Source organism: Drosophila arizonae, chromosome 5 (genome assembly GCF_054131065.1).
Source record: "Drosophila arizonae isolate 15081-1271.41 chromosome 5, UAZ_ARI_1.0, whole genome shotgun sequence".
In the NCBI taxonomy this organism is placed as follows: domain Eukaryota; kingdom Metazoa; phylum Arthropoda; class Insecta; order Diptera; family Drosophilidae; genus Drosophila; species Drosophila arizonae.
In genome coordinates, this window is record NC_142925.1 from 26800429 (window position 1) to 26815627 (window position 15199).

Consider the following 15199-nt stretch of genomic DNA (forward strand, 5'->3'; position numbering starts at 1 on the left):
GTTGGCCATCGAAAATTACGATTTCCATTGAAAATTCATTGCCATCGACTACCTGTATAATTATCAAATTTCATATGGCTTCTCAGAATTTTCGAACTTAGTGGATAAATGTATAAATATTGTTCGTTTGAAACATTTCAATTTGAAAATAATAATAAACTAGAGTTTATTAAAAATACATCGCTTAAACTAAAGAATTTAAGTCCGATGGGAAAATAAGTTGTACCCTGAGCGCCTCAGTGCGCTTAATAACTAGGAAATGGGTAAATTCCCTGTATATGGATAACCTATATGTATTTACATAGTATCGTATCGTACATGAATTTAGCAGCATAAGACAAAGTGCAAACTGGAAAATAGTCTATGTAAATGTCGCTTGCGTATAAGATAGGATAACGATGAGCATCGTGGTATTATCATTTGGACACACCAACCAGAGCGGGGCGTATACAACGCTCGTGTAGTTTGTAGCCGAGCTTGGTAACTTCTATAACCGTGTTTGCCTCAACAGTGGAGTCTTCTTTTTGAAACAGTGCTTCGTGCATATTTGGATTGAATTTTTCATTGATTGGATCAATTGGTTCTAGACCATGACGCTTGAACACCTGAAGCAATGAAGCGCGTGTCATACTTAGGCCTTCAAACAGATTCTTCAGATCGGAATTGTCGTTGAGCTAAGAGATAGACCAAATGTATAATAAATTCTGTGTTATTAATGAGAACTAAATTAAGATTACTTTTTCTTTAGGAACTGCTTGGGTTGCATGGCCAAGTGTGTCGGCCACTTCTAGCAGATCCTTGCAAAAACTTTGTATTCCAAATATTTTCGCATCGCTTATTTGTTTATTTAACCGTGTGCGCATATTCTCGCTATCAGCCAGTGCACGCTTATATTTGTCTAAAAGCTCGCTGTTTTGCTCTTTAGCTGCCGCCAACTCTTGCGTCAGCCTCTCAATCTCCAGTGATTGTGGCACTTTTTTCTGGTCCGCTGCTGTGGCATCGTCAGCTACCGCTTGCTCTTTCTTTTCCGTTGTATAACCCCGTAGCAAATGTGATTGGGAATGGCATAGCAAGCTGTCAGGATTTGGCCACAAGAATTAAGCGTCCATTATTACGTCACAGAAGTGGGCCATGTGGTAGCGCTTACCTTATGTTATTTATACAAGCCGTGGGTACAAAGTTGCCTACACGATTAGCTAGCATTTTCATAGTTAAAGACGCTTTCGTTGCCATTGAAGTTATTGTTTTCTTTTTTAAGCTACGCAACTTTTAACAAATCTTACAGTTACAATTCACTGAAATAATTTTTGCCTCAGCGCTTACTGATTAATCGAGAACTCAATCGATATACATACAAAATACCAAAAACTGAACTGGTATTTTATGCACAGCAGTGAGCTTTTTGAGCTTACTGCGAATATTCAACTAAATCATAATATATATTATTGAAATAATTCCTAGAAAAGCCTGAGCTGAACGGACTGATTGATTTAATTTATACACAATAAATTTGTAGCTACAATGGATTACCTTGAATTACCTATAATTGTTTACATATAGTTTCCGTCTGTTTGCCGCAGGGTGAACGCAATTAATTTATTAAACAAGTAAGAAAGTTCTAGTCGAGACTGACCGACAACGAGATCCCCTGAACCATTGGAGCAACTGAAATTTTGAATAATTATTCGCACATACACACATAATCGCACACACACAGCCGTACGCACGCACTCATAAACACGCATTGGCTGCAGTAGTGGCTTACTATGGGAACTTAATTGTTTAATAACTTTTCTTGTGGATGGACAATCTTCACGAAACTTTTAGATTATGAATATAACATAAATATGCATTTTGCCGAAGCACAAGTCTCTAGTATTTGAAATACGCCTTTTACAAATATGTGGGTGACGGGTGAATTAGGTGTGGGGGTAAATTTTGACAAAAATCGAAATTCCATAAAACACATTTAAATCTACATTAAAAATTTGGAGACTCTAGCTTTGAAGATGTAGAAGATATAAATTTATTACTGGTTTTCGATAATGTTTTTAATCGATAAAAAAATAACGGGACAAGTTAAGGATATTTGAAGCAAAACTTGATATGCGCGTGGTATACAAGGACCTAGGAAAAAATTGCAAGTCTCTAGCTCTCATATTTTCTGAGATCGACGCGTTCAAACATACGGACAGACGGACAGAGCTAAATCGACTCAGCTCGTCGCCCTGATCAAATATATGCATATGTATATACTCTATGGGGTCTGCCGCGCCTCCTTCTGCCTGTTACATACATTTAACAAAACCCTTATACCATTCGCCAGAAACTAGAAAATTATTAACACTCGCTACACATGTTTTCACTCGTATACAAAATATATCTGTGATTACATATGCATGTACATATGTACATATACATGTGTATAATCTGTCTGTTGAGATAAAATGTAAATTTACAGGTATACCCTGTAACCGTAATATTATACAATCGGGGCATTCCACTTTTGATTGACCTTTAAAGTATTAAAGGAAGTACTCAGATCCTGGATGAAGATGAGAATGCTAATTCTTCTTTTGCATCAGTAAATTAGCAATAGCTTATTAAGTGATGTAGAACTGTGTGCGTGGTATATTCTATTCGAATACAATAGAGGCTGCATTATTGTTTCGAGTACGATCTTTAAAATTCAAAGTACGAGTATGTGTGCTTATTCAATACAGTACTTTACATATACATGTCCATGTTTGCGTATATTCACGTACGTACATATGTAAATAAATGTTGTATTCAGCTGATGTATATATTATATAAGTTAAGGCATAGAAAACCATTTAGTTGAAATTTAACACTCTGACAGTGAAGTTGCGATCAAATTTATCGTAAAACAATAATTTTAAACATCCTGTCAAAATGAGCAACGAAGAGATGCAATTGGCTCTCCAAATGGCAGCCAACTCTATATCTGTGGAGGATGATCCTGATAGCAAATATGAAACACTAAGTTCTCCGAAGCCGTTGAGGAGAGCACGTGTTTTAGATTTGAATGAAAGACGTAAACAATTTCGGTAAGTAAAAAACTAAAAATAGTACGGAATATGTATGAACTATATTGTTGCACTGTTGGATTGTTGGATTCCTTGAATCACAAATAGTATTTCATTTAATGTGGTTGTATCTGTAAGCGACATTGATATAAGTAATGCTCTATTAATATTCAATAAAATTGAAAAAAAAACTTCAATGAAAGCATATTATTCGTAAATAATACCAGCTGTTAAAAGTATGCAATATTAATGTCAATGTCCATCTTAGGTATTTTTGGGAACCTAAGTTTTTATCGGTATTTTGCCAGACGCAGTCTACAGTCACATTTTTGTATTCAATAAAAAAATGGTTTAAAACTCAATACAGTGAAATTTTATAATGTCTACTACGCCAGAATCGTTAAAACACAATCATGTAAAACAAAGTCCGCGACAGTCGCAACCGTGCCATAATTTTGGCAAAAGGCTTGTAAATGACAACGATGCATCCAGCACAGCGTCTGACGACATCATGAACAGCAGCTGGTGGTGGTGAGCTTTTTTGTCTCATTTGCCATCACCCGCTCATCTGCGCATCAAAGAGATAAGTGAAAATACTTCACATATCCGCAATCTCAACTACGCCTTTTTCACTAATAAAGCCGTTTCTTTAAAATCAATGGTTAATAGAAGAATCTTTCTTTTTTTTAAAGGCGTACTCGCAGCCTAAACGCACCGTCACCGTTCCAGCAATTTGGACCATGTGGGGGTATTATGAAAAACTCGGCAATGGTTATGCAAATCCAAGATCCAGCCAGTCAGCGTCTGACATGGTACAAGCCCCCACTCACGGTGCTGGTCATCAAGAAAGTCTGCGATGCCTCCGTACTGACGCCATTCGTGCAGCTGGTCACTTGGTTGGTTCAGGAGAAGAATATGGTTGTTTGGGTAGAGTCTGCGGTGCTAGACGACGTTATTCTTAACGAAGACATAAAATTTCGCTCTATTCGCGATAAGCTGGTGACTTTCAAGCAAGTTTTAAGCATAGCTGTCTTTAGTAAGTTATATCTAAAAAATATTCTCCTAACAGAGATGGCCGGGATGATCTTACAGACCGTATCGACTTTATTGTCTGTCTTGGTGGTGATGGCACACTATTATATGCTTCGCTATTGTTCCAGCAATCGGTACCACCTGTGATGGCCTTCCACCTAGGATCTTTGGGCTTTTTGACGCCATTTCGGTTTGATAATTTCCAAGAACAACTAACCAGTATATTGGAGGGCCATGCAGCGCTTACATTGCGTAGTCGGCTACGTTGCGTGATGCATCGAAAAAGCGAAAATCCCCACGAGTTCGAACATGCGGTAGATTCGAATGCTGAGCCGTCGTCCTCCTTGGCCAACAGCATATTAGTATTAAACGAAGTCGTAATTGACCGTGGCCCATCACCGTACTTAAGCAATATTGATTTGTTTTTAGATGGCAAGTATATTACGTCGGTGCAGGGCGATGGCTTGATTGTGTCCACGCCTACGGGTAGCACGGCGTATGCGGTGGCCGCTGGTGCCTCCATGATACATTCTTCCGTGCCTGCCATTATGGTGACACCAATATGTCCGCACTCGTTGAGTTTTCGACCGATAGTAGTGCCCGCAGGGGTTGAATTAAAAGCAAGTACTAATAATAAACTTTTAGAAGAAAGCAAATATAATTCGCTTCTTTTGCGCGTTATGCAGATTTCAGTTTCACCCGAGAGTCGGAATACTTCATGGGTGAGCTTTGATGGTCGCAATCGCCAAGAGCTGTTTCATGGCGACAGTCTGCGCGTAACCACGTCAATTTATCCCGTCCCCAGTATTTGTGCCCAAGATCAAATATCTGACTGGTTTGCGTCGCTAGCCGATGGACTGCATTGGAATGTGCGCAAGCGTCAGAAATGTCTTGATGAATTATCAGACTTAACTGCATCTGGATCGGAGGATATATTCGATGAGATTGAAAATACAAAATTGTATGATGTGTAGTAAGTTTCAGAGACACCCATTTGGAAAATAGTAAGCTTGCAAGCTTTCACTGTAGTGTAAATGTGCAGTCGCGTTCTGTTTGTGTGCCTATGTAACGGAATTCTACATTATTTTAATTTTATTTCATATTGTTTAATTTTAACGACTCGAACATTTTGAAAAATTAATTAAAAACTCATTTTACACTGTCTCCCTGAGTTGCCCATTCGCAGTCTTCAACGAAATACTTCAGTTTAAGTAGACTTTAAGTTTCGTTGCTGTATTTATATAAGTACACATAATATGCCATGTACATTGTGGTTACATGTTGCTCACCTCGACTTAATCTGTTTGAACTGCCATAGCCAAGCTATCAGCACTTCCGATGATAGGCATTTGAACTTAACGAGCATCAATTAGCAGGCTTTTTGTCTAGGCAAAAAAACTGAAACTGAAAGAGAATGGATAATGCTTCGTAGGTCTACATAAGATACACTTACACACCAGATTTTTGCCATTGCTTCATGTTAAAATACATTTTTTACTGTCGATTGCTTTTGCCTTTTTTGTTAACAGATTCAAGGTGTGCGAATCAATATCAAAGTATGTTTGCCATTGTGTGTGTGGGTCGTGACAGGTGTGCGTGCTTATCTAGTCATATGAAATGCATAAAATCTCAAAATATAGGCGTATGCTATAGTACACTTTAAGCAGTTACAGCGTGCGGTTGTGTTTATGCGTAAAACTTAAAAATTTATTTAATTTATTTTTGTTATTAAATTGAGTTAAATTAAAGTCAAAATGAATGTACGGGATATGGACCGAGCTAGACAAATGTGTGAAGATGGATCTGCAGTGCCCGTACTGAAAACAACATATACTACACAAAATAATCTACAAATGGGTAGTTTATACGACAAGCGAAATCAGTTTCGGTAAGCATAACTAAGCAACTTTTTTTGACAGCCATCCCGTCCTTGAACTGTCAACCAAAATGAATTTAAAAATAACTGAATCTTTGAGTGATATAGCAACCAGTTTGTATTCAGTTTATCGATAGCTATACTTTCTACATTTATTAAATAGTTGGTCAGTGATAGTTGTAAGAAAAGTTAATTTTCAAAACTTGCTGCAGTATACTTACACTATATTTTTCTGCGTAATTCTGAATTATTTCATTATTAATATCAACAAGCGATTAGCATGTTACAATTGAATGCTCCAAAGTCAGACATGAATAATCGATATGTGTTTTATAACAGCTGATTTAACGCTGTTAAGTTAATATATTGAAAAATATATAAGTTGTATAAGATACCGACTTGTTTTGATATGTAAAAGTTATATGTAGTACGACAAAACTATGCAAGATAGTAATTATTCGCGGTTGTACTTAAGTCGGAATCTGATTGTTCATTAATCGAACTGGTTCCCGACGTATCGATTAAATTTAGAAAATGTAATGAATTCCATATATGTAAATAAATAAATAAAAATGTATCAATAAACGTTGGTAGAGTTGAAAGTGCGTTGCATGCTGCATTTAGGCTGCGTATCCGTCAACCATAATATTAATAATAAAAATTGTAAAGACGATGTCAAGTGAACGCGTTTGTAGGTCAACCACAACTGCGTTAATAATTCCATAACCATGGTGCCTAAATTAAATGTTTGCAAATACGTTTAAGTCCCAATAAATACTGTTTTGTGTTGTGGAATTTCACTTTAAAGCTTAAATTTTCTGATTTGTGAGTGTAAGCCATGTCCTCGTCCTCCTATAACATAATACAAAATCAAAATCCAACAACTAAGACATCCCCTGCACAATCTGTGCCAGGTGCAACTGGAGAACGAAGTGCAGGTGTATTTTCGCACTGCGGCAACTACGATGAGCATGACAATAAGTTGATAAGTTTAATCAGTGCTCGCCACAACAATGGATCAGCGTCCTCTGCTCCTGGGCCTGGCCTGCTGACCAATGGCACTGCTACCGATAGAGAAATGCGTTGGTGGTGGTAAGTAAAAGAAGTAGTTGAATTAATTAGCGGGATGCATATAAACGAACACGCGCACACACTCACATTCTAAAGGAGAACTAGCTGCTTTTTTACAGGCGGCATACATTGTAATTATTAGACTCGAATATAAGTAATAATTAGGCAAGACTAGTCGCTAATTACTGCGTTGCTTACATAACTTGGTTACTGTTGTTGGTCTGTTTGTTTTTATTTTTTTTATATAAATACAAACATACATATATACTACTAGACACATAAGCACCTGTTAGTAAATTTAGTCTCTCCCTCTGTTTGTCTCTCGCGCGCTCTCTGTTGATTATACGACGCGTGTCCAAAAATTTCTCAGCTGTTTACACCTGATCGCTTGCGACGATTGGAGACGGTCCTAAACTTTTATTTTCAAATCACACAACAATTTATAAGTTTATCACCTTTTTGGCGTTTCAGTTCAGTTATCGCTGGTTTACCAGACAGCACGGTTGTGTTTCGTGAGATCGGCGGGGCGCGCTCTCTTCTCTCCCCTTGCCTTTCTCTGGTGATATCTCTACCTATCTCGTGTCTTTTGTATAGATTATCTCATTCTCTCTCTATCTCTGTCGGTCGGTCGTTCGCTCGCTCTCTTTCTCTCATGTCGGTCGTTGGCTTCGCTTGAAGCTAGGGCTAAAGCTACGTGTGCTTAAAACGCCATCTTATATAATATGTAGCTACGTTACTTCTGTGTTTTAAATAGTCCTTCTATCTTAACAGGAGTGCTCATTTAACTGAAACAATCTTGGGCGTTTACACGTGCAGCCCTCCTCGGCAATCGTTGTTTTGTAAGAATGAATAAGACTTCGAGTGGCCTCACTGATCAAGCCAACGATTACGCACGAGTGTTGAATCTTGAGTCTTGAGTCTCGAGTCCCGAGCCTAGTATATACTAGCTAGTATACTAGATTACGTACTTGCTTTGTTTTCATGACGTTTCTTTGTTCAATAAATCGCTACAAACCTGCTCGTTAATGTATTGTTTGTTTTCTTTGTTTACAAGTTCACGCAAGTGCACAATTATTGTAATTAATATTTTTTATATTTGAACTTCAATGCATTGCTTCCTGTTTTGCATCAAGAGATTAATCTACCCTATTTCTTAGTTTATGCACTCAAAAATTAATTTTGCAAAATTATAATTTATTATAGAAAATGACCTCATTCCACATACATGTACAACAATTTTTTGCCAAGGGCTTCTGTCCTTTGTCAAAAATGATGCTCAAAAGATGCTGATTAATGATTGATGATTGGCTCTTTGTTTTGCAGAAATAGAGAGAAACTCTTTCTCCTGCTCTCTTTCATGCTGAGATTTCTCGTTGACTTGGTGTTGACTGGAATCTCTATGCAAATACCCATGCCAATTAGTTGACGTCAGAGCCGGAACTTAAGCAAAATTCATAAGCATTCATAAGTTAAAAAGGCAAAAAAGAAGAGGCAAAAACCTAATGTTTTTCATCATTTGTATTCTAAAACCTGTTGCAAAATAGCAACATACTACTATGATATTTTCATTTAAAATATATTTCACGCTCTTACCGCGTTTTGTCGGTGCTTACCATGCTGAATCAAGAGGCATCTCACTGACTCAACAATAAAATATTCGTGGTTTTTGTGAAGTTCGTTTTAACACTTTTCGAAAAAGGGAGCAAGGTTAAATCTGTTTACATTTTTGAGCAATCGGCCAGGGCCGTCTTTAAAGTGGTTTGGCTAGCAGTGTGTAACGCCAAGAAAACGTTAATCTAACGAAATACAATATTGCAGCTTGATCAAGTTTCCGCAATGTGCTAAGAAATTGAGAAAGTGAACTTTGATTTGTGATCCTTGAATTACTTGAAAAGTGCATTTGCAAAAGCTGCATCTGAGCCATGTCTTGCCGCTCGGACATCGATCTGGCCACTCTACATCAGCACCGCCTCGAAGAGCGCTGGAACTATGGCTTAACCTGGTGCGGAGCCCATGGAAGAAGTCAGGAGCTGCAACAGTTAACCCACTACAATGAGCTCCTCGGCCTTCAGAGCGCCAGCCAGCGTCAGCATCGCCATCAGCACCCGCACCAACAGTTGACAAAAAGCAATTTCAGCAGTTGTAGTAAAACTGTCAGCAGGCTAAAGGATAACGTTGCCAAAGATAATCAAGATAAGCCGCTTCAGGGACTGGAGTACTATAGTAATGACTACTTTACAGCTACGACGCGTCGCAGACGCTCCGGCACTTGGCCGTAAGTAACAATAATCAAAACCTATCGCCCTACGTTATAGATAGGCACAAGCCAGCAAGATCGCCTCACAACAAGTTCGCTTCACAGACCACTCGAATGACCTTCAAAAATACATAGATTAGGTCTGGCCAATCTGCGATTGTAGAAAACTCTCATAATTTGTGCGCACACGTTGTGGATTGATTTGCTTTCTCCATTTTCGAGTGTCGATTGTAGGTCTTTAATTTCGGCGCACCCATACACGTGCAAAGATTGGGCATGGGCCCTATAACACTTCTCAGATTACGTACATTGGGTGTAAGCCAGCGTTACGAGAATTTTCGAAGTTTGTTCTGGGAACTGCATGTAAGTCTTGAATATTACTTATTTATTTGGATCAGGAAACCGTTGCTGCTTTTATACACAGCCTAGTAGGCCTGGCCCAGTACTACTTTGCACCTAGCATGTCAGTTATCAAAATGTATGAATCATTGGTGCCTGCCCAACTATCACGTAGATGTTCTTCAAGTAAATGTTAACGCCAGCATGATGAGCCAGATTTCGTTATCAGGCTAATACGCAAAGTACTTTAATAGGTTTGTGTTTGAACTCCTGCTCAAGGTTAGAACTAGTGCATTCGATATTTATATAAATGTCTATTCGAGTGTATTATCATATAGATAGACTTAGTGAAGCTGGCATAAGGAGTATATTGAATATGCCGTATTTCGTCAAAGTTGATCAATATAAAAATGTTGACCTACACGACGGCATAGAGGCCGTGACCCTTCTGCACAGATCTAGTTACGGATAGAAATAGTTGTCTGTGAATAGTTATCACCGTCTTGGGGCACTTCTCAACGAGTTTGCGGACGTCTTGAATGGCTAGTCATTTGCTGTGATGGCGCCGTCTGTGAATCAAAGCCGATCCGCACGTGTGTACTACTGTCTTTTATTTGTTGTTGTTTATTAGCCTTTTTGTTTTCATAAAACTCTCGAGGCATTGAATATCAGTCAATGCCTATTAATTAATTCCGTGCCAGTTTGTGCGAGGCGCCATTCATAAATAAAACACAAAAAAAAAAACAAGTAAGAAAGCTCTAGTCGAGACTGCTCGACTACGAGATCCCCTGAACCCTTGGAGCAATAGATATTTCAATAATTTTTCGCGTCTTTCAGCTTACACAAGAAACACGCACACACACACACAGGCATACATACACACACACGCATACAGACACACATACACACACACACACGCATACATACACAAGCGCATACACACACATACACATACACACACACATACACAAACACATACACACACATACACAAACACATACACACACAAGCACCCACGCATAAACGCATGGGCTGCAGTGAGCGCTTACTATGAGAACTTAATTGTTTAATAACTTTTTTTATGGACGTACGATCTTCATGAAACTTTCAGATTATGATTATAACATGGATATGCATGTAATTGCCAAAGCACAAGTCTCTAGTATTTGAAATACGCTTTTTACAAAAGTGAGGGTGAGGGGGTGAATTTAAGGGTGGGGGGTAAATTTTAACAAAAACCGAAATTGTATAAATTGCATATAAGCATACATTAAAAATTTGGAGACTCTTGCAATAAAGGTGTAGAAGATATAATTTTATAACTGGTTTTCGATAAGGTTTTTTATCGATAAAAAAAGATCGGGATGAGTTATCGAATTTTAATGATAAACTTGATATGCGCGCTGTAATTACGGACATTTAAAAAAAAATTTGAAGTCTCTAGCTCTTATATCTTCTGAAATCGACGCGTTCATACATACGGACAGACGGACAGACGGACAGACAGACGGACAGGGCCAAATCAACTCAGCTCGTCACCCTGATCAAGAATATATATACTTTGTGGGGTCTGCCACGCCTCCTTCTCCCTGTTACATACATTTCAACAAAACCATTATACCCTGATTTCCCATTGAAAATGGGTTCAGGGTATAAAAAAACTTCATGACCAGCGGACAGCGAAAACTCAAAATCAAATCAATCTGCCAACTGAGGGCTCCTAAGGTGCAGCGGGTCAAAAGCGTTAACCTTCAATTTGCATGTACGTTCGCAGTATGTTAAACAAACCCCAGACGGCCCTTAATTAATACCCTAGCGAAATGCCTAGAAGTCAATGAGGTGCGGTTTTTGTCCCGTCGCACAGTGGAACCAACTAAATAGGTGGATACGCCTATCTAAAATTTGTGCAAAATTCGTTTGAATTGCTTTCAATACGCGTGCACGCGTGCTTTATCCACTGCCGGACTTGTGATCCGTACGAAGAATCAGATCGAGCATTTTCTAGTAGATCAGTATTGACCCCCTCGACAGGTGGTCCCATAAATTACTTGTTTTCGGGAGTGGACATATCTGGAAATATTGTCTTTCTAACAGCAGTCTAAGGCAGTCCTAACTGCATACCTAACTATTTTCATTTGTTTTATTGAATATGTTCGCCATATCTTATCCATTTAGATAGAAAGTCACAGCGTCGCACTGATCGACGTTGCTATCAGTACCAGTGTCAGTATGAAGTAGGCTTACCTTGTCTTCAATTAGTGTTCCTTTGAAGGTATTGAAATGCTGAGAGCTTTATTCCCCGCGTGGGTAGACGCATAAACGGTACAGCATTTGTTTCGGGTACCAATTGGGAATATAACACCTACCGCTTGTAAGAAGCCGTTTCAGCTCATATCAAGTTTATAGCTTTTAATGGAGGCGCAGAGTAGTGGGAAGTCAGCAGCTGGAACATATTCGAGAAAACCACGATCCATGAGAGCAACAGTTCCTCGCTTATGTTGTTGTGCTACCGACCCGAGATCTAGAGATTTATACGATATGTGAAGAGATGTATCACAGCAATAATATACTGCCCTGCATAAAACTTGACATCCGAGTTTTCTACCAACGCAGTACTTTTATTCATTCCTTTCGCTTTTAAGCTGAGCTCTCTCTTAGCAACTGTCTGTCTCGCTCTATTGCTCTCTTACTCCCTCTCTCCTCAACGAGTGTGCAGTTTCCGTTGTTCCGTTGTTCGAGGCTAAACGAGTTTCTTAATGCTGTTGCTGTAACGAACAAAATCGTAAATTCTCAGATACTTTTTGGCCTTTCAGTGATTTTGTAACCTTCAACCAATTCGCACTAACCAGAGCGAGCGAGGCAACGGAAATTCCAATAATTTTCGTGCACATAAGAACTGTTATTTGAGAAAAGAAATTAGCTTTGCTGTGCTTTGCTCTCTGCACCTCACATGGCTATAAAGTCCACATCAAAATAAGTTTCAGAGCTACAAATATGCAGCATCCGAAATTGCGTCTTGCGTCGCTGCATTTAGGCCTTGTTTCCAAGCATATAGGCCGAGACTATGGCCAAGATCCCGATCCGCGAATTTTGAGGTTTACCTTAAGCATTTTCGTATTAATCTCAACTTAATAGTTCCACGTCTGTTTTCGAAACATGTATTTCAGGCGCACACGTAGCCTAAACGCACCTTCGCCGTTCCAGCAGTTTGGACCATGCGGGCGCATCATGAAGAACTCAGCAATGGTAATGCAAATCCAAGATCCCGCCAGCCAGCGTCTGACCTGGTATAAGCCACCGTTGACGGTCCTCGTAATTAAAAAGAAGGACTCCCAGGTGCTGCTGCCGTTTGTGCAGCTGGTTGAATGGCTGGTCCAGGAGAAAAATATGGTCGTCTGGGTGGAGTCCGCAGTGCTGGAAGACAAGTTGCTGCGCGACGACGTCCGACTGGAGGAAGAAAGCGCGAAGTTCCGTCTGGTTCACGAGTATTACACTGGAGTACGCTCTCGTTTCCTCGCACTGCGGGAGAAGCTAGTGACCTTTAAGTAAATACGAGTACCATTAGAATGTAACCATGCTTATGATCATACTGACAATCTTTGGGTGTCTTTGCTACAGAGATGGACGCGATGATCTCACCGATCGCATTGACTTTATTGTCTGCCTGGGAGGCGATGGAACGCTGCTGTATGCCTCACAGTTATTCCAGCAATCGGTTCCTCCTGTTATGGCCTTCTATCTGGGTTCATTGGGGTTCCTGACACCGTTCCAGTGTGACAACTTCCAAGAACAAGTGACCAATGTGCTGGAGGGTCATGCCGCACTCACGCTACGAAGTCGCTTGCGTTGTTCAATCCACCGGAAAGGCGAGCGCCGGAGGGAGTCTCTGCAGCAATCTAGTAATCTCTTAAAGCCTTTCTCGCAACGACAATCCCACTACGGCGAATTGGGTAACCCCAAAGCCAGCAATAACAACTGTAGTCCATCCTCAGCACAGGCTGCTCCTGGCTACAGCAGTATTCTGGTGTTAAACGAGGTGGTCATCAATCGGGGCCCATCCCCCTACTTGAGCAACATTGATATTTTCTTGGACGGCAAGTACATCACATCTGTGCAAGGAGATGGGTTGATTGTGTCGACGCCCACGGGCAGCACAGCCTACGCGGCAGCCGCTGGTGCGTCCATGATCCATCCATCTGTGCCAGCTATTCTGGTAACTCCCATCTGTCCACATTCACTAAGTTTTAGACCAATTGTAGTACCAGCCGGAGTGGAGCTGAAGGTAAGACGATCGAATTCGATGTGTAGCCTTAAGTCTCAATTTCATTTTCTCGTCTTAGATATCGATATCTCCGGATAGTAGGAATACGTCGCGCGTATCCTTCGACGGCCGAAATGATCAGGAGCTAAATCATGGTGACTTCTTGCGAGTAACAACCTCTATTTATCCTGTACCGAGCATTTGCGCACAGGATCAGATATCCGACTGGTTCGATTCACTGGCTGAGGGTCTGCATTGGAATGTGCGCAAACGCCAAAAGTGTCTTGACGAGCTGTCGGATTTGACGGCATCCGGCTCGGAGGACACGCTCGACGAATTTGAGAACCTAAAGATCCACGACGCGTAGTATAATCAGATATAAATCTAACTAACTAAATAAATGCTCCGGTCTATTGTAGATACATAATATTCAGATACATAATATTTGGTTGAGTTTACGTTATACAAAATCTATACAAAAATATATACAATTTAATATTGCTTCAGAACAAATAAACTTAAGTATAGTTTGTAAGGTAAGTGTGCCGCGATAATGAGAATTCTGTGTGTTTTTTATAATAGTAATAAATTGTTTTATTTACTTAAACGCCACCAAATTCGATTCAATTTTTAACTACTACAATATAGGCAAGTTTGTTGTGTTAGATACTTCAGTGCAATTCACCTATGTCGCTTAGGATTATGGGAACGTGTAGAAAGTATAATTTAAGATTAATTTGTTTTAAGCTCAAGCTTTTAAATTTAATTAGACAGTTAAATTAAATAAGGAAAAATGCATTGTAAGTCTTTTTGACAAAAAAAAAAAAAAAAAAAAATCGACCTTATTAAACGTAACGGGATTACCGAACTGGTATATATAAAAAAAGGGTAGAACTTTATTTTGATGACTTACTCTTAGGATAAGGAACCGTATCAAATTGCATGTCTAATAATTATCAAAGGCCATAAATTACCTTGTCTGTCATCTGCTCCCCATATGCCTGCAGCAGTAAGTTAAAAGAATATAACGAGTTGGCTAAGAGACTAATATAATAAAAAGACTACAGAGGCCATAAATGCTAGCTGAATTATTTCATGGATTATGTTTTCGTGATGACTTCTACGTGCTGACAGCCCAAAGCATTTCCACACGCACTCTGCACATGCTCTGCTATAATGGGCAACATTCAGATGCTGCTGCTCCTCATCCTCCTCCTCCTCCTGCTTCGACTTCATTCGCGAGCTTTAGCAACAAGTGGGTCACAGCGTCCTCTCGCCTCTGGTTCTCTCATCCGACTGGCGGATAAAAATGTTGC

At 39.6% G+C, this 15199-nt stretch overlaps 3 protein-coding genes across 10 annotated transcripts; 2 read left to right on the forward strand and 1 right to left on the reverse strand.

The window, feature by feature from the left end:
• Nucleotides 1-141: 141 nt before the first annotated feature.
• On the reverse strand, nt 142-1357 carry Roe1 (grpE protein homolog, mitochondrial Roe1). Its single transcript, XM_018013363.2, has 3 exons — nt 1148-1357; nt 738-1074; nt 142-674 (listed from the first exon to the last, which is right to left on the reverse strand). Exons 1-3 carry the CDS (start codon nt 1231-1233, stop codon nt 417-419), a joined length of 681 nt encoding a protein of 226 aa, XP_017868852.1. The 5' UTR covers nt 1234-1357; the 3' UTR covers nt 142-416.
• Nucleotides 1358-2830: 1473 nt separating this feature from the next.
• On the forward strand, nt 2831-5243 carry Nadk1b (NAD kinase 1b). 2 transcript variants are annotated; one of them, XM_018010242.2, is made up of 4 exons: nt 2831-3068; nt 3740-4057; nt 4117-4699; nt 4766-5243. In XM_018010242.2, the coding sequence occupies exons 1-4, from the start codon at nt 2914-2916 to the stop codon at nt 5051-5053; spliced, it is 1344 nt and encodes a 447-aa protein (XP_017865731.1). In that variant the 5' UTR covers nt 2831-2913; the 3' UTR covers nt 5054-5243. The 2 variants fall into 2 exon arrangements, with proteins under 2 accessions (XP_017865731.1, XP_017865732.1); XM_018010243.2 differs by lacking the exon at nt 2831-3068 and adding an exon at nt 3338-3578.
• A 138-nt stretch (nt 5244-5381) lies between these two features.
• On the forward strand, nt 5382-14490 carry Nadk1a (NAD kinase 1a). 7 transcript variants are annotated; one of them, XM_089470436.1, is made up of 5 exons: nt 6913-7047; nt 8845-9301; nt 12790-13167; nt 13241-13904; nt 13963-14490. In XM_089470436.1, exons 2-5 carry the CDS (start codon nt 8949-8951, stop codon nt 14248-14250), a joined length of 1683 nt encoding a protein of 560 aa, XP_089326562.1. In that variant the 5' UTR covers nt 6913-7047; nt 8845-8948; the 3' UTR covers nt 14251-14490. The 7 variants fall into 7 exon arrangements, with proteins under 7 accessions (XP_089326563.1, XP_017865719.1, XP_089326562.1 ...); XM_089470434.1 differs by lacking the exon at nt 6913-7047 and adding an exon at nt 7461-7585; XM_018010229.2 differs by lacking the exon at nt 6913-7047 and adding an exon at nt 7485-7865.
• Nucleotides 14491-15199: the final 709 nt, after the last annotated feature.